The sequence below is a fragment of the Tenrec ecaudatus genome, chromosome 1, assembly GCF_050624435.1.
Source record: "Tenrec ecaudatus isolate mTenEca1 chromosome 1, mTenEca1.hap1, whole genome shotgun sequence".
NCBI classification, from domain to species: Eukaryota; Metazoa; Chordata; class Mammalia; order Afrosoricida; family Tenrecidae; genus Tenrec; species Tenrec ecaudatus.
This window is the reverse complement of record NC_134530.1, coordinates 38,908,364-38,926,437: the sequence shown is the minus strand read 5'-3', so window position 1 is coordinate 38,926,437 and position 18,074 is coordinate 38,908,364. Positions and strand designations below refer to the sequence as shown.

Genomic DNA, 18,074 nt, shown 5'->3' with positions numbered 1-18,074 from the left:
GCGGGTGTCCGGCGACCAGAAAGAGGACTGGGTGGTTCCTTTTGATTTTTCTCGGAAACATTTCAAGGGAGTTTAACTGGCTTTTGCTGTAAAAGCCAGGAAATTCCATGAAAGCAAAACAACGCCTCCTGGTGTAGCAACAGTGTGAAAGCTGTGTGCCACCAACCAAACACAAGCATATGCTCCCGGGGTCTGGAGTCCCAGCGCCCCGAGGGAGGGCGTGAAGAGCCTCGGGGCGGGGGAGCAGACGCACCTGCTGGTCCGTGATGAGCTTGTCCTGGAACGGCTTGGCTCGTCCGTAGGTGGCCTTGATCACCTGGTTTCTGAAATTCTCCAGCTGCAGACAAAGGGCGGTGACAAGGTCAGGGTGGCTGTTGGAACCATCAAGCCTGGGCACCTCGTTTCCAACACGTGTGTGTGTGCGTGTGTGTGCGTGCGCGCGTGCGTGTGCGTGTGATGGGGGGGACGTCTGGGAAGAAAATTCAGAAGGGTCTGCCTGCCTTTAATGGTCCCCACGCGCTACGAACATCTCGATTTCTCCCTGGAAGTGGCGGTACCCACAGAAGAACGAGAACAGCAGGTCTTAATGGCTTGCAGGCCGGCCTATCTAACCCGACCGACACACATGTGGTCAGAACACACGCGCCTCGAGTCCTCAGAAGAGGCGCGTGCTGTCACTGAGCCAATGGGAAGCTGTGGCCGGGGGCGCTTTTCCATAATTGCGAGGGTGGCACCAGACTGTGAAATAAATACTGAGGCTGTCAGTCTAAGTAAACGGTGCGCACAGCGAGGGTGCCCACGAGGGGAGAAGACTGCTCCCCGTCTGCCATCCTGCACCGGAGACGGTAAGTGGGGTGAAGACTGTAACTCTGGAGCCCGGAACAGGGCCTGGCACAGAGGCGGCGCTCGGACCCTACAGCCTGGAACAGCAGAAGCGCTCAGTACGTATTCGTTGACTACGTGTCTCCAGAAACACGGGTTCAAAGGCAGCGTCGCTGAACTCAGTGCAGCTAGCTTTCATCGAGTGCCTCCGCGGTGTGAAGTCGGGGCTTAGGAAACCCCAAGGCCGAAGGGTCCGGGCTTCCATCCAGAAGGCGGAGCTGCTGCAGCCTCTCTCTGGGAATTTCCCAGCATGTGGCCTTGGACCCTGGGTGTGAGGTTAACTGGCAGAAACGTGTTCATTAAAGCAACTCACACAAAGCCCTGAAGGAACCGAACGCCTGGGCCCCTAAAGCAGTATAAACGTCAGGGAGCCCCATGACCCTACCCTGGGGCTGCTGCCCACCAGGGAACGTGGCAAACCAGGCCAGTGGCACACTGGTCTCTTCAGGACCTCTCCGCGGCCAGCCTGGGGTGACTGGAGGCACGCCACCCCAAGGTCACCCTCCGGTGTCAGTGTCAGCCGGGAGGTGCTAGCTCACCCAAGGAAGAGGCTTCATAGTGGGGACCCTGTGACCGTGGCCCAGTTACCACCTAGCAGGGAGATGACTGGTAGGGGTGGGGTGGTGCACGTGATGGCTCGCCCAGCTCTCTCGGGAGGGTGAGCTCAGTTCTGGAATCCCTGGCTGGGGAAGGGCAGATCCTAGACAGGGGACAGGGCCTGGGAGACAAGGCGGGTGACACAGCAAGGGCTCATCTGCCTTCTCTTGAGTCTAGACTTGGGGCATCCATCCCAGTATCTCCCAGGATCCTCTTGGATGGCCTTGGCCCAGAGCGATATCTCTTGGAAATGGCGAGGCTCATATGTGTGCAAGGGAAGGAGGACAATCAGGAACGGTGGGGCGGGGCACCATGGGAGGCACCTGCAGGACAGATGGCCCTGGGCAGAGTGGCAGTAGAAGTCTGTCGAAGGGGCTCTGACATCTGCACAACAGTGAAAGTTGTCCTTGAACCTGCAGGTGCCTCTGAGCACCAGCACAGTAAGACAAAGCCGGGGGATGGTCCATGACCCCTCAGAGCCAGGCCAGCCTGCCCAGGCTGAGGCTTGGACAAGACTGAGGGGAAGGGCCCATGGAGTGGGCTGGGCACACTGGAGGGGACCCTTTCAGGGTGGTAACCTTTGTGAGGGACTCACAGACCCTTCCAAGAATCCCATGAGTGATATGGAGGCTCCTCACTCCCTGGAGAAAGCACACACACACACACACAAACACACACACAAGCACATCCTTCCATGGACACCCCCCACCCCCACCCAAGCCATACTGCCAGGAGAGGGCCCTGGTCGAGGAGCCCCCCAAGAGGGGCTGCCCTTAGGGGGCCACATGCTGCAAGGCCCTGTGCTTGCGCCCTCCTTTCCATGTTAGTCTTGGGGCAAAGGCAGCCTGGCCCTCCTGCTCCTCCTGGGCCATAGCACTCCAGGGGAAAGGTGCTGCTGAGGAAGCAGGTTGGCCGGGAGTATGTCCTCCTAGCATGGACGGGCACGGCCTGGGCTTTCCTTTATTTGTACAAAGTGGCATTTCCCAGGGACACTGACTGCGCGTACTCTGAGGGGCCCGGGGCAAGTCTGTGGCACTGGAGATGCGAGGGACAAAGGACTGGAAAGGTCAGTGGGGTCAGGGCTATGGGCGATATCTCTCCCCGGAGGGACGGGCACGGCCGGCCCATTGGGGGCAGGCGTGGAGCCAGGCCTGGCTGCCCGGTTAGGCCTTAGGCCAGTCGAAGCCATTAGGTGGGAAGCTTCCCGGTAGGAAAGCCCCATTTGGTGCGCTCCGCTGGGATGCAAAGGCTGCAAGGAGCCTCGGAGCGTGAAACCAACAGGGGAACGGAGCCTCTCCTGCCGCAGGCTGGCCGCCACCTCAGCAAGCCCTGCCAGCCACCTGGGTGCAGAAATCCTTGGAGACCGTGGGCCCCTGAGGGGGCTCTGGAGCATGCCTACCTGACCTACTGCCCTTTCCAAATTGACTTTAATGAGGTTCTCTCTGCTCCCCATTTCTTGCAGATGAAGCAATTTCCTCCTGGAGTCCTCCTGCAGCTTCTCTTCAACCTGGAATGATGGTGAAAGGGGCGCTGGCCTGGCCGCTAATGCACTGACAATGCACTGCCAGCAGGAGTGGGGGGGGCGGGGCAGGGTAGGCCCAGGGGGCTAACGGGCACAGGGGAGGCCAGTGGACTCGGGCAGCTGCAGCCTGAATGCTAAGGTCACTCGGGCGTGCCTGGGCGGGAGGCAGGCTCCCAAGGAGCCCTCCCCTGGGGATGGGCCTAGCTCTCCACCTGAGCTCCGCCATGGCTTGTCCTACGCCAGGCTCCTAGCAAGCCGCGTGTCCTTGGGAAACTGCATGGCCCCGGGGTCCAGTGCCTTTTATCTATCAAATGGGTCTGACGACAGCAGTGCCCACCTCACAATTACTTCTCTCTCAGAGGGGTGAGCGTGTCCAGGGCTCAGTTGGGGTTCTCTAAGGCACGAGGTGTTGCTGTGACTGGTGTGGACAGGAATGCCTCTCGGGTAGCATCTAATGCCAAACTCTCCCAGCACTAGCCGGAAGTGGATCCTCGGGAAATGCTATTAGGATATTATCACATTCACCAGTGGACACACCTCCCACTAGGCAGCAGCTACTAAAGAACTGCAGCCCATGAAGCAAAGTGTTTAAACCCTCTCTGCCTGGACTCTTGCAGCCCACAGTGAGCGTGGGAGTGTTGGATGCTGCCCTCTGCTGGTCACTGCCTGACCTGCAGTGTTTACCGGTATGCTCTGGGCTGGAACCTTTGTTGGCTATGAAGCCAATTCGACAAACATTGCTTGAGCGTTAACAGAGCCTGGAGCAATAATGCTTTGGGGAAAGGCGGCAAACTCTCTTAAGTGTAAGGAGGCTGTGTTGAAACAACATCACGCTGTGTACTACCCAAACCCAACCCAACCCACTGTGACCCTATAGAGCCTGTAAATCTTTATGGGAGCAGACAACCTCTTCGTTCTCCCTTGGAGCAGCTGGTGGGTTTGAACAAGCGACCCTGTATTTAGAAGTCCAGTGTTTACTTGGCAGCACTACTGGGGCTCCTTAGTAGGGGCTGAAAGAGGGACCCCAGACCAAACAAGATCTACTGCCCTCAAGTCCAGTCGGGCCCATAGCCACCCTTGAGGACAGAGCAGACTGCCCGGTAGTTTCCAAGGCTGTAAATCTCCATGGAAACAGACTGCCACATGGGTCTTCCTCAGAGCGGCTGGTGGATTCAAACTTCTGTCCTTTTGGTTAGCAGACCCGTGGTTTAATCACTGCACTGCCTGGGCCCTTTAAAGAGGGATCACATGGATGTTAACTAAAAGCCCAGCAAACTCTAATAGAGCTTCTTTTCCTGGGCAGTGTGGCCCAGGGACAGACCCTCTAAGGACCTGCAGTACTTGGGAGAAGTCATGTAACTTCCGGGGCTTTAGCTTCCTTCCACCTCTAAGCAGTACTTTCCCACAGGCTTCAAATGCAAAATCTAATCCTGAACTTCACTCTTATCCCAATGAATGGCCCCTCTGTTCCTCCATCCCAAACCTCACACCAACTTCAACTCCTGCCCGGCTCCGTCTCGCATATCCAAGGCCTCTCCCTCCTCTCCATTTCCCATACCAAGAGCAGTGACCAGAGTAGGCCCCAGTCACTGTGGGCAGTGATCAGAAACTAACATGTTCTTACCCTGCCCAAGGAGCTCGGCGGCACCTCAGTGAAGCATTCGGCTGTTACCTGAAGGGTCAGTGGTTGGAAACCAAAAACCATCCCCTAGGAGGAAGAGGTGGCAGTCTGCTTCCGAAAAGAGTTACAGCCCTGGAACCCCGTGGGGCCGAGGCAGAGTGGATGGGACAGCAGGGGGGCTTTTGTGAGTGACTTTGGCCAAGGTTCCAGGCCAGGCTCAGAGGATGGCCTCTTTGCCTCTATTTTATCCCCCTCCGATAGTCTCTCCATGGTACTGTGGGAGTTACCAAGAGACAGAGCAACATTGTGTGACAGAGTTTGTGGGAACGATGACATGTTCTGACTCTGCAGGGTCCAATGTGGTTAAGGACTAGGCATACTCTTCAGGAGGGTTGGTGGCAGAGCAGGTTACCAGCTGGGCTGCTAACGGCAAGGTCTCACCCACCAGCTGCCCCAGGAAGGAAGAGGAGGCTTCCCACGGGCTTGGAAGCCTACAGGGCAGGTCTACTCCACTCTGTCCTTCGCCAGGAGTGGAACAGGCTCTGTGGCTATGAGTGAGCCATGTGTTTCATACTTGAAATGTGACCACGGATTACTTGAGATGTGGCTGTTGATAGTGAGAAACGCATTGTTTTTACATGTTACTCCATTTTAATTGAAATGGTCCCATGTGACTGGTGGCTAGAGCATGTCACTAGAGGCAAACAGACTTGGCTTCTGAACTTGGCTTTCACCACCTCCTAACATTTGTCTGACTTTGATTAGTTCCTGTACTTTCCGTACCTTGATTTCCTCATCTGTACAGTGGGGGTGTGCCTTTCTAGATCATGGGGCTGATGTGAAAACAAAAAGAGCTCAAATGTTTGGCATACTATGTAGAGCATGAGAAATGATGGCTGTCATTTTCATTATTGTCATTAATCACAAATTTAATCCTATCCGTCATCCTATCTGAAAGCCTGCAGTCCCCATTGCCTCCATGGTATGCAGCTCCAACTGTAAAACCATTGGGAGAGGGGGAAAAAAACCAAGGCAATCCAAAGATTCAAGAAACCTATATGACTCCTATATAAATAAGACAGATGAAAGTAACTCCACACCTAGATAAATTATGATAAAACCACTGACAGCCAGAGGAAAAGAAAATCTTAAAGGCAGACAGAGATAAAAGACAAATTACGCCAAGGTGCGACAGTTAGCTTATGGCTGACTTTTCGACAGAAACAATGGAAGCCAAAAGACAATGGGGTGACATGCTGCATGCTTTTATGATGAGCTCAAGGAGAATAATTGCCAATGTCGAATTTACTTCTCCATCAAAATACATTTCAAGAATGATGTTAACTCACAGAAGGTCCCAAGGAAGGGACAAGCCAGCCAGGGTGCAGTACAGCACCGATGAAACATACAACTTTCCTCTAGTTCTTTAATGATTCCCACCCCACCCCCACCATCACTATCATGACTCCAATTCTATCTTACAAATCCGGCTAGACCAGAGCAGGAACACAGATAAGAGCTGGCAACACATGGAACCCAAGGCAGATAACCCCCTCAGGAACAAAAACGGAGTAGCGATACCATGATGGTAGGGAGAAGGTGGGGGTCGGGGTGGTGAAAGGGGGAACCAATCACAATGATCAACGTGCAACTGCTCCTCCACCAGGGGGATGAACAACAGAAACGTGGGTGAAGGGAGACAGCAGTCAGTGGTAGATATGAAAATAATAATTTATAAATTATTAAGGGTTCATGAGGGATGGAGGATGGGGGAGGGGGGAAATGAGCTGATACCATGGGCTCAAGTGGAAAACAATGATGGCGACATATGGATGGATGCATGGATTGTGATAAGGGGTGTAAGATCCCCCAAATAAAATGATTTTAAAAAATGATGTTAAATGTAGAAATTTTCAAACACACACAAATTTGAAAGAATTTTTTATCAGCAGAGCCACATTGAAGAAAAATACTAAAAGATGTTCTTTAGGAAGCACACAAGCCTACGTGAACATGAGGTATTGAAGGGACCAGGTAGCAGACACCAAAGAACAAAAACCATCATTGTGTGATCACCTTCCCCACATAAACGCTGAAGACGAATGTGTGCATAAGTAAGTGTGGTGAAGAAGGCTGATGGTGCCTGGCTATTGAGAGATATAGCATCTGGGGACTTAAAGACTTGAAAGTAAACAAGCGTCCATCTAGCCCAGAAGCAACAAAGTCCACATGGAAGCAGCACACCAACATGTGTGATCATGAAGGGCCGAGGGGACCAGGTTTCAAGCAACAAAGGCGGGGGGTAGGGAATCATATCACCGTGAATGAGGGGGAGTGCATGATAGAGACCCAATGCTCATCTGTAGACAGCTGGACATCCTTGGAGAGGGGTAGTGGGGAGATGAGTCACTCAGGGTTCAGTGTAGCAACAATGAAACTAAAAACCTTTCTCCAGTTCTTGAATGCTTCCTCCCTCCCAATTATGATCTCAATTCTACCTTGCGGACCTGGTTAGTCCAGAGGATGCACAGCGGTGCAGTAGGGATCTGGAAACACAGGGAATCTAGGACAGATGAACCCCTCAGGACCAGCGATGACAGTGGTGACACCGGAAGGGAAGGGGATGTAGAAAGGGGGAACCGATCTCGGGGATCTACATGTAACCTCGGGCATGGGCAACAGGAAAGTGGGTGAGGGGAGACGCCAGGCAGTGTAAAAAAAAGATGCTCTTCAGGTAGAAGAAAAATGGTCCCCCAAAACAGTAGATCAGAGGTGCAGAAGAGACAAGCAGTCGAAAGGGTGAGAGATGGATAGACACATGAATATTGACCACATAAGAATGCCAATAATGTCTTTCGAAGTTTTAAATAAAGAGAGACATTAAAAAAACCCAACAACAATGGCACCTAAGTGTAGAGAAGCAATAAATGACGTTAATGTTATTCTAAAGAGGAAGGTATACCTATCAAGTAATATGCGATTTTGGTAAATCAAGAATAAACGATATTGTCTTATGCTCACTAAAAGAACAGAACAAATAGTGAAAAAAAAGAAAGTGTAAGTGAATTGGAAGGGCAATGGGATGATGGAAAACCATCCATTCAAAGGGTCGTGAGAAAGGAGGGAGAAGGGGACACAACACAGGTGGCTGAGTCCCCGGAGCCAGTGTCTCGCCAGCTACAGTGGACAGACGTAGTCGCACAGTCTCAAGACACAGACCTAGAAACAAAAAGGAGACCTGCGCATCCATGATGGCATTGAAGGGAAAACATAGTAACACAAAAACAACAGCTCAACATCTGATGGAGCACACAGACAGACAAACGATCAGGAACATTCAAATTCTGAACAACCTCGTTGGCAAATTGGATCTAGTGGACGTACGTAGATGCAACAGCCGACGCTCAGAATACGCATCCTTTTGAAGAGCACCCTGGGAGCATCACCCTGGGAGCATCACCCTGGGAGCATGGGACGGGCCTGACTGCAGGCAGGGTCACAGAGGGAGTCTGCAGTCACGTCCAGACGCTGCAGCCACCCAGAAGGGGTTCTCTGAACACAGGGCCTTTAAGCTGGGAACCAACAGAAAAGTAACCCATATCTTTAGAAATTAGGAAATCACTTTTCACTAGGCATGGATCAAAGAATAAGTCACAATGGGAACTGGACAATATCTCGACCTCCATAATAATGAACATCTATATACGAAGAACGTGAAGGGCGCCCCCCTAGAACGCATTGGGAAGTAGGCTGTTGCAGATGCAGCCTATCCTGCGATCTTACTAGGGTCCATTTAAATTTGCTCTAGTTTTCAGTATTTTCTATTTTCTTTTCAACTGAGGTTTTTTATCTGTTTTACTTTTTATTGTTTGTTCTTTAATGTTTGTTTTGATTATGAAATCCAAGATAGGTAAATCTACGGAGACAATAACTGGATAAGTGGTTCCTGAGGGGTATGGCCGAAGAAGAGGTGGGGGAATGAAGACAGTGTTCTAACACCAACTGCAGTGATGATGTACAGCTTTTATGATGTACTGAACTACTTAAATGTATGATATGTGAATTATACGCCAATAAAACTATTGAGGGGGAGGAAATGCAGCTAAAGCCTCATTTAGAGGAAGAGGTATAGCCCAAGGGAGCAGTCTGAGATCATGTGCATCGCTACAACTATTTTCAGTAAAACTGTATCAAGGTAAATTTGTTTTCGCTGAGAAAGTGTTTTCTAGAATGAAGCTTACAATGGTTTGGGAGAGTTCCAAATACTTCTATTTTCATCTTTATTCTTTGAGATGATTTTTCTCTGGGTCAATTCATTACTGGGTCAATTAGAATTAAGATCGGATCCACCCATAAGTCTTTCTTTTCACCACTCAACTTTGTCGCTCTGTTTGTGTGTGTGCATGTGTGTTTGTGGCCTCCATGTCTGTCAAGTCTATTTTTTCCTCCAGATTATATTTTATACATATAATTTTTTCAAGAATATTTGATTACTCTCTGAAGCGCTCTTCAGTAACAGATTTCACTCAGTGTAGACACAGCATCGAGTGTCATTCGAATGGTTTCCAGCATGACTACTGATGCTCGGGCCACTTTCCTGGCCCTTATCAGCATCATCGGCACAGTCGGACTTTCTAGGCAGTCTCTAGGCCACTACGGATGTTAACCTGGGGGGTTCTGACGGTCAGTTTCAGTTTCTGGTAATTACTCTACTGCCCGAATTCACTCAAAATTGGAGAACAGAGTCACCTGCCTTGATTTCTCAAGTCATCCGTGAACGATTCCCTGCCCTCAGGATTGTGCCGTCGTCTAGATTTGACCTTCACGTGGTTTGTTTTCTCAATAATGACTGTCTTCTCCTCAGGGAGGCAGAGCATCCGAGGGGAAAGCGTGTAGCTTCTCCCCGTGCCCTCAGGACCCTTGGAGACATTTCATGCTAAGGTTTTAGGGAATGCGCCCCAGACACACACTGCGTTTGTCCTCAGTTGGCCACACCACCCTAAGGAAGCACTCTTGGTTTACAGGAAGAGGCCTCCGAGAATAATGGACATGCACTTTGCAACGGAGTAACCACTGACCACATGTGCCGACTGAGCACTCAGGTTGTGGCCAGTGCAATGGAGGAGATGGATTTTAATGGCCTTGCACTTAATTTCAATTTCCATAGCACGTGCACCTGGTGGTTACTGTGTTGGGGGCCGAGGTCTACCATAGTCAACTCTTCAGCGTTTTCTCACGATGTGGAGGAAACGCAAAAACAACTGGACAACAGCATACCCACTCGGGTCTGGGAGGAACATGATCTCATTGAAGGGGTGGAGGGGAGAGGAATGATTCCTACGCATCAGACAGACCTGGGTTCAAGTTCTATGTCATTACTTTATCCAAGTGCACATGAAGGGCTGCCTTTGCCTCCATAAGCCTTCGTGTTCCCAGCTGGGAAGTGGGGTTGAGAACGGACTGCACCCAGTGGGGCTGATGAGAGGGTCAATGGCGGGGACACGTGTGCGGGCCCAGCCCAGAGCAGACAGTGGGCCGAGGCTGCCCTGGCCCTACCTTGCTCTTTTCTCGAATGCTCTTGGAGATCATGTTATGTTCCGTGCAGTTCTTCCTCAGATCCTCCTTGAGTTTCTTCATTTCTCGATCCATGTCTTCGATTTGCTGAAAGGGTTTCAACCACAGACATGTCAATGCTCCCAGTGAGCAGCAGGAGGTGGACAGGGGGCCTGAAGCCTCAGGGCCCCCTTGATTGGGTTCACTGGGTGGGGGGAGAAACCTCATCTGGCACTGGAGACCTGTAGCCATACCCCGTGAGAGGGCAGAGCATCCTCGAAGGGTTGCTACACTGTAATCCGTACAGAAGCAGACCGATGGGTCTTCTGCCCGTGGAGTCGGTGGGTGAGAAGTTCCCCTGGGGGGTGGAGGGCAGCTGAGTGCTTAATCTTTGTGCCCCCAGGACTCCTCAGTCTCATATTAAACTCACAGCCATCGAGTTGACTCTAGCTCGTAAGGACCCTGTAGAGGCCCCATGCTGACTTGTGACCGTGGCACATAGGACCACAGGGGGAGCAGCGTCCAGGGGCAGGACACCAGCAGTTCTGTAGATGAGAGCAGACAGCCTCATCGTTCGCTGAGGTGCAGCCGGTGGGCTTGCACCCTCCCCCCCTTAGTTCAAGGCCTAACTCACAGAGCCACCAGGGCTCCTTAGTCTAGTCTTCAGAACTCAAAATGCACTGCCACCGAGCCAATGCCGTCTCAACGGGGCCCTCTCGGGCAGGGTGGGGCAGCCCTAGGAGTTTCAGAGCCTGTAACTCTTTCCGGGCGTGGAAAGCCCCATCTTTCTCCCAGGAGTGGCTGGTGGTTTCATGCTGCTGGACCTTGTGCATCGCTGCCCAAGGATGAGCAACCGCTCCACCACCAACTTGTTTTGTCCCTTTCCTGCAGGGGCAATTTGATATCTTTAAGGTCAAGCAGACTTTTTCCATTGGTTAGTTACAGTGCTGGGTCAACGGAAATCGTTCATTTCCTTGGAAAACAAGCAAGATCCGGGACTAACTGCGTACTATCCATCAATGCATCGGAATCCTCGCCTGGGGTGTTTTCGAGAACAGCCTAAATACGGACATGTGTTGGGAAGATGGGCTGGGCACAGCTTTGGGGGAACAGAACAATGAACCGATTCTTTCCTTTCTCTATCCACTTGAGGCCGGGAATGGGAACGTTCCTGGTGTGGCGGAGACCGGCCTCCTTGCCTAGGGCTCAGTAGCAGCGCACGAGCACCGAGTGGGAAGATGAGAACGATGTGGAAATGGGAGATGGTGATGGTCCAGCAGCAGTCGTGGATGCCACTGAGAGCTACCCTCAGACAGAGTTGAACGGGCAGGTCTTAGGCGCTCGACATTCGACCCTCCTTGAACTTGTTCTCAAGTGAAAAGGAAAAAGGGTCAAGAGTGGGGGTGGGGGGGTGGGGAGGAGGGGCGGGCTATGGCAAAGTTGTAACAGTGAAGACGCAAGCCCAGGATCATGGTGCAGGGGCAGGGCAGCAGAATGAGCATGGAGCAGCACGGGTGGCTACTGATCAGCCTCTGTCCCAGCCCAGAGACCGGACCCACGCCCTGAGAAAGTGGGTAATGGAGCTAGGCAAGGGTCCTCAAACTTTTTAAACAGGGGGCCAGTTTAAAAAAAAGATGAACAAATTCCTATATATACTGCACACATCTTATTTGGCAAAACACCCGGCGTGCCGGATAAATGTCCTCCGCGGGCCTCATGTGGCCCGCAGTCTGCAGTTTGAGGATGTCTGAGCTAGAGCCACATGCCTGGGGAATCCTGGGAGGGCGTTTCTTCTATGCTTCCTCCCCACCTACCTCTTCCTTGGAGCAGCAAGACCACCTAACCAAGCACCACACAGCAGGGACCCCAGCTTTCCCAGGGGGCCCCTATGAAGGCTGAGATTAAGCTCACCGTTTTGCAGAGTTTTAACTCTTTTTCTTGGGCTTCCCTGTGGCCCTTCTGAGCTTCTTCCTTTTTCAAGTCTTCTCTCAGCGCTGAGCACTGTCGAGAAAAACCACACAGAGAAAGGCCTGCTGTTTAATCCAACCACGCGCCCAGATTCGGAAAGGGAAGGGTATTCTCGCTGACAGGGCACGGTGAGTCTTACACAACAGAGCCTTCATCGTGCATCCCAAGGACCTCTGAGGAATAAACTCCTCTCAAAGGCTAGCGCTTGGACCACAAGAAAATCCAGTTTGGGAGAGTCTGAGTATCCGCGAGGGAGGATTAGGGATTGAGTTATTTTCTCTGTGACGAGTGGTTTCTGTTGGCCCCTCGGGGGAGTCACCCGTGAACCTGGAAGTTGCTTTGTTGTAGTTTTCAACCAGGGCAGCCTCACAATCACATCCATCTCTGAGCCTATTTTTGCAGCCACTCGGCCAATCCACTGCACTGAGGTCATCCTCTGACGTTGAACGTCTTGATTACCAAGCACGATGTCCTTCTCCAGGGACCGGCCCCTCCTGATAACGTGCCCCAGCCTGTGAGACGAAGTCTCACCATCCTCACTTCTAATCTAAGGAGCCCTCTGGCAGAATATCTTCCAAGACAGATGCGTGTGTTCTTCTGCCCGTCCCCCGTCCTTTCAGTGTTCTTTGCCAATGGGAGCCTCCTAGCGCTTTGAAAGAAAATGAAAAAATCAACTGCCCTGGTGGTGGCCGCATCAAGGGCCACTTGATCAAGTCTTCCGGGGGGCAATTTGGCAATGGCCATGAAGCGCTTACAGAGGAGCACTCTTTTTGACCTAGAAATTCCACTTGAGGAATGGATCCTCAGTCCAGTAAACAGAGCAATGAGAAAACCTGTAGGTTCCCGAAACTTCTTTACAGAATAGTTAACCAGAAAGCGGGGAGGAAGGGAGGGGAGCAGAAAGAAGAAAGAGAAACAACTCAAGCGTCCAACAGAGGACTGCTCTACGGCCCTGTGCACAGACACACGCTTATGGGCTAGCACGTGAAAGAACGCTGCTATTGTGAAGCCTGTTTTACTTACTGTGGAAAAATAACAGAGGGTTTTTTATGCGTCTAATATAAATTCATTTGATTAAGCATATGGATACATACACAGACATACATATATCTCTACATAATAAATAGAAACAAGACCGGCAGGTAATGAAATAGGAGCACTGGTTGCTCTCTGCATTCTGCCTTTTCATGAAGCACGCTGTGCCCTCCCCCAGCCCCCCACCCCACCCCCAGCTGTAAGGAGGGGCGGGGCTGCTGACACTCACCCTGGAGCTGAGGGCTTCCAGCTGTTGGTCCTTCTCTTGGTTCTGGCTTTGCAGCTGAGCCAGCTCCTGTTTCAGTTGTTGGAGCAGCTCGTCCCTTGCTAACATGTCTTTCTGCAAAGACGACACCATCCCTGCAGACAAAGACTCGCCGGGTCAGGGATGCTCATCCCCAGCACCTGCCGGCCACAGGGGCTGTGCCTGGGACTCTGCAGGGACACGGAGGGAGCGGGTCCTCAAGAGCCCAGAAGCCACAGTAGGATGAGACCTATGTCCACCGACGGGCTCAGTGAGGACAAGGCCAACTCAGTGGGGTTTGCAGGGGACGGGAACACGTCTTTGGAGCTTTCCAGCCTCCCATCTGGATTTGACCTGTGAGCACCTGCCAGGGCTGATTTTCCAAGCAGGACCAAGGTCCATGCTCAGTGTTGTCTTGAGTGAAATAGGGCTCGCTGTACCAGATAAAACACCATGCGCCTTAGAAGGCACTAAGGGAAACTCGAGGAGTCTCGTTTGTATCAGCTTGTCATTTAGGGGCCCCTCTGCCCCTAAATGCCCCTTTTCTCAGAGCCAAGCAGAGAAAAGAATTCTTCAAAGCAGAACCACGATGCTGTAGAACACCTTCCCCCAAACACAACAAAATAGGATACAAGGGGAAAAGAAAGAAAAGATATGCCATGGAAGAAAGCAAAATATTATATGGGAATTGACCTTTGCTCTGTAACAAAAACTCATTCAATTTTAAATGCATTAGAAGTATAGCACATTATATAACTGCATGCATGTATATATGTGTTTAATAGGATGTATGTGTGTACATAGATAAACATATGCACATATATATCTCCAAAAACAACAGGCTCACTGCCATTGAGTCAATGCTGACTCATCATTGATCCAGTTGTGGGTGTCTGATACTGTAACTGTTTATGGGAGTAGAAAGCCCAGTCTTTCTCCCTCGGAGCTGCTAGTGGTTTCGAACTTTGGACCATGCAGATCGCAGCCCCACATGCAACCACTACACCACCAGGAATCTCTCTCAACGCATAACTAATTGAATAGGAAAAAGACTTTCTAGTGGGGGGAAGTCTTTAAAATACCCAGGGTTTCCTTTCCTTGAGTTTCTAAATCACCCCTCCCTGATAATAGACTTTTCACTTAACCAATTAGTTTTTTGTTCACATAACCAATCACTTAAAATGTCTTGGCTATTAGCCAACTCTGAAACCTCTTCTCCCCTTTTAGAGAGAGAAATTAGGTGGAAGGCTCTCTGGTAGCCGTTTAGCCACCGAGTAAACATTTTGTTGAAAGCACTCTGTCTTTTGCTTGAATTCAAAGCCGGCACAGGCCCCGCTGAGATCCGAGAAGGAGCCACACACGGGTCTGCGGAACCAGGCCCAGTGGGGAGAAGGACCAGGAGTTCCCTTCTAGAGCCCGAGAGATGGGCTATGGTGGAAGAGGGCAGGGTGGAGGCTGCTGATGGGTGAATGGAATCATGCCTGTCTGAATCTCTACCAGCTATTAGGTCAGGGGTCTCAGGCAATGTGCTTAAACTTCTGCTGTACTGGCCCTATAGGTTTATCATAAATAAAAACCAGACTCACTGTCATCGAGTCAATTCTGACTCATGGGGACCCTGTATGGTAGAACTGCCCCTATGTGTTTCCAAGACTGTAACTGCTTATGGGAGTAGAAAGCCGCGGTTTCAAACTGGCAACCTTACAGGTAACAGCTCAATGAGTCACCTCTACGCTACCAGTGCTTCTCTGAGGGGTGAAACAGATGCGATGTCTGGAGGCTATAGTCAGGGGCTGAGCACCTGGCGCTGGATCTGTGCTCACTATCATAATTTATGATTGCGAGCTTCCACAGTGGCCCCATGATGCCGCCTCCTGGCGCAGCCCCTTCTGTATTGAACAGCTGTCTGATGCCACGAGGAAAGTGTTCTAGAAGTGATGGCATGTGGCTTTTAGGGCTAGCTGTAAGAGACATGGCCACTCCTCTCTGCTCTCCCTTGGGTCAGTCACTGGGGGGGGGGGGGTGGCGGGGAGGAGGGTGGCTGCCCTGCTGAGCAGACACTCAGCCATTGCATTGTCAATCCCTGGGATTCCGGGAGTCTTTGTTATAATGGAGCCCAGGGCTTCTCAAACTTGAATGTAGACACGGACTCCCTGGAGATCTTGTGACAGTGCAGGTGCTGGTGAGAAGCCAGATGTTAACAGGTAGCAGGGACCAGAGGTCTCCGGCCAATAGCCAAGTGCCTAAGCTATCCTCAAAAAGAACCTTCCAGCCCTCAGCAGGCTTAAGAAGACTGAAATCCAGCCACATCTTAACTGGTCCAGACCAAAAAAGGCCAAATTCCTGGCCTACAGAAACTGGCTGAGATGATAAATTTTATTTTAAGGTACTACATTTGGGGACCATCCATTACAAATCAATAGATAATTGGCTCAGCAATATTGGGTAATCATACAATTTTTTTTTCTTGGAAGAGCATGGGGCCCAGCTTTATTGGCAGGCATTAATCAAGGTGGATTACAAGTTGGGCTGCCAACTTCAAGGTCAGCAGTCCGAAACCCTTTTCTCCTCAGGAGAAAGACGGAACTTTCAACTCCCTTCAAGCGAGTGTTCCAGTCTCCGACCCCCAGGGCCAGTGCTACCCTGTCCTGTGGGGTGGTGGTGAGTCGGCATGCCCGATGGCGGCGTTTGAGAGGCCATTGCCGTGGCTCCGTCAAGGACGTGGATAAAGGGAGGGACAGCATGGCGCAGAAGTTCACTTCTCAGAATGCGCTTCCTCTTGGGATGCAGGCAAGTTGCTTGGAACCTGTTGGATGCTGTGGAAGCTTCTTCCAGCGCAGCCTTCCCTGGCGCCCCGAGCTGGCTCTGACTCATGGCGCCCGCTGTGCATGGGGGTAGAAATAGATCCCGGGGCCTTTTCTTCTGGGTGGACATGGGCTGGTCACTTGGTTTCAGCCCAGTATTGGCGGCATGGCTGCTGCCTTTGGTCCAGAGCGGCGAGCTTCGGCTGGCGCTGCATGCTGCTCTTTCGGTGCACGCCTGTGGCTCTGCAGTTAGACAGAAAAGGGAACGAAAACCACCAGGTTCCGTAAGGGATAGTCTTCGGAGGATGGTGGCTTCACTTGTCAAAACATTTACGGCTCTGGAGCGATGGTAAACTGCTCTCAGGGACAGGGCGGGCTCTTGCGTCTCAGGAGTGTGCCGTCCCCTGCTCTAGAGCTAGCTGGGCCTCGTGGCTGAGGCGGTCTGTCTGAGTACTCAGCCAGGCACCCAGGCCTGAGGCCCCTGCTCCCTCCTGGGTGCTGAGAAAGGGATGTCTGCTCGGTCCGGTGTGAGCTTCGAGGTGGTTCCTTCTGCTCCTCTGTGTGGTTCTTGTCCCACCCACACACGTGTATGGATTGGGACTGGGCTGAAGACTTTCGGGGGATCCTGTGCACATTTGGGGTGCTTGCCCTTCCCCATGCGCATGCTCTTCTCTCAGGTACGCTGCCTGGACACCTCGAGCTGTGCTGGGGCTCCTGCTCCTCCACTGGGTAAGGCGACAGGCCTCTGCTGGGCTTCCCCCTTGAGCCTGTGGCCCGGGGGGGCTCCCCGCTGGGGCTATGGTCAGACTCCTCTGGCTTACCTGCCCCTTTGTGGGGGTCCTTCTCATGCATTTGCGGTCCAGTGTATGAAAGCCCCCAGTTCGGCTGTTTCTTCTGTGTTGTCTGTCTGTCCAGTCCTTGCTCCTCCATCTGCTCGGTATGCTTTCCCAGCTTCTGTCGTGATGGTGGCCAGAGTTCCCACGGCCTCTGCTGGCCAGGGTCCCCGAGGAGCTACAGAGAGCAAAGCTCCCCTTGGCCCCGATGGACCGAGGGCGGCAGCAGCAGATGCACCTGTGCTGTTGTGAGCCAGAGCGATCTGGGGCCATCTGTTACAGCAGCACAACACAGCCCAGTGCTTCCCAAACTCGAATTTGCACACAGGTCCCTGGGGCTCATTACAGATCAAGTACAGATTCTGACCTGGGGGGCCTGCGGGACAGCCAGACACTGTTTCTCACAAGGACCCAGGTGGTGCGGCTGCTGTGGCCTGGGGGTCAGGGGGCAAACTTTGAGTGGCGAGCTCATGGCCTATCCCAAGTGACCCCCAGGTCTATCAGTCTCCCTCATGAGAGAAGGCAATGTTTAAGAAGGCTCGAGGCACAAATGGGACTTGACAGGCCGACAAAAGGGAGGGAGGAAGGAAGGGGATGTCCGGGGACCCCTAGGAGATGCTCAACAAATATTCTAGAAGCTTACAAGTTAGGGTCAGTTATAGATTGAGGCAAAGGAAAAGCCAGTGGGAAAACACCCAAGTACAGCACGGAAGAGACCCCCGGAGGCTCACACTGTAGCTCACGGTTCCGTTAGCTCTTACGACTGTGGACGTATGTCCTGCTACAGACTTGGACACTTTCCGAAATGCCCCCAAATATCCCAGGCAGACTCGTCCCCTCCTGGCAGTCCCCTCCCTCTTATCCTTCTCTCTCTGCTGGGGCCCTTGCTGCTGAGATCTCCAGATGGGTCATGTGCAGCCTTCTGGAGGGACAACCCAACCCCTCACCAGGCCTCTCTGAGCATCTGCTGCCCCCGATCCTGCCACACCCTGATCCTGCCACTCCAGACAGGTGC

General features: G+C 52.1%; 1 protein-coding gene across 1 annotated transcript in view; it reads right to left on the bottom strand.

Moving 5' to 3' along the window:
- FHAD1 (forkhead associated phosphopeptide binding domain 1) overlaps positions 1-18,074 on the bottom strand; it is a 145,393-nt gene that overhangs the window by 70,382 nt on the left and 56,937 nt on the right. The window contains exons 7-11 of the mRNA XM_075561659.1: positions 13,408-13,538; positions 12,087-12,176; positions 10,179-10,283; positions 2,879-2,986; positions 254-337 (exon numbers count right to left, since the gene is read on the bottom strand). Of these exons, the coding sequence (XP_075417774.1) occupies positions 254-337; positions 2,879-2,986; positions 10,179-10,283; positions 12,087-12,176; positions 13,408-13,538 (518 nt within the window). The remainder of the gene's footprint in view (positions 1-253; positions 338-2,878; positions 2,987-10,178; positions 10,284-12,086; positions 12,177-13,407; positions 13,539-18,074) is intronic.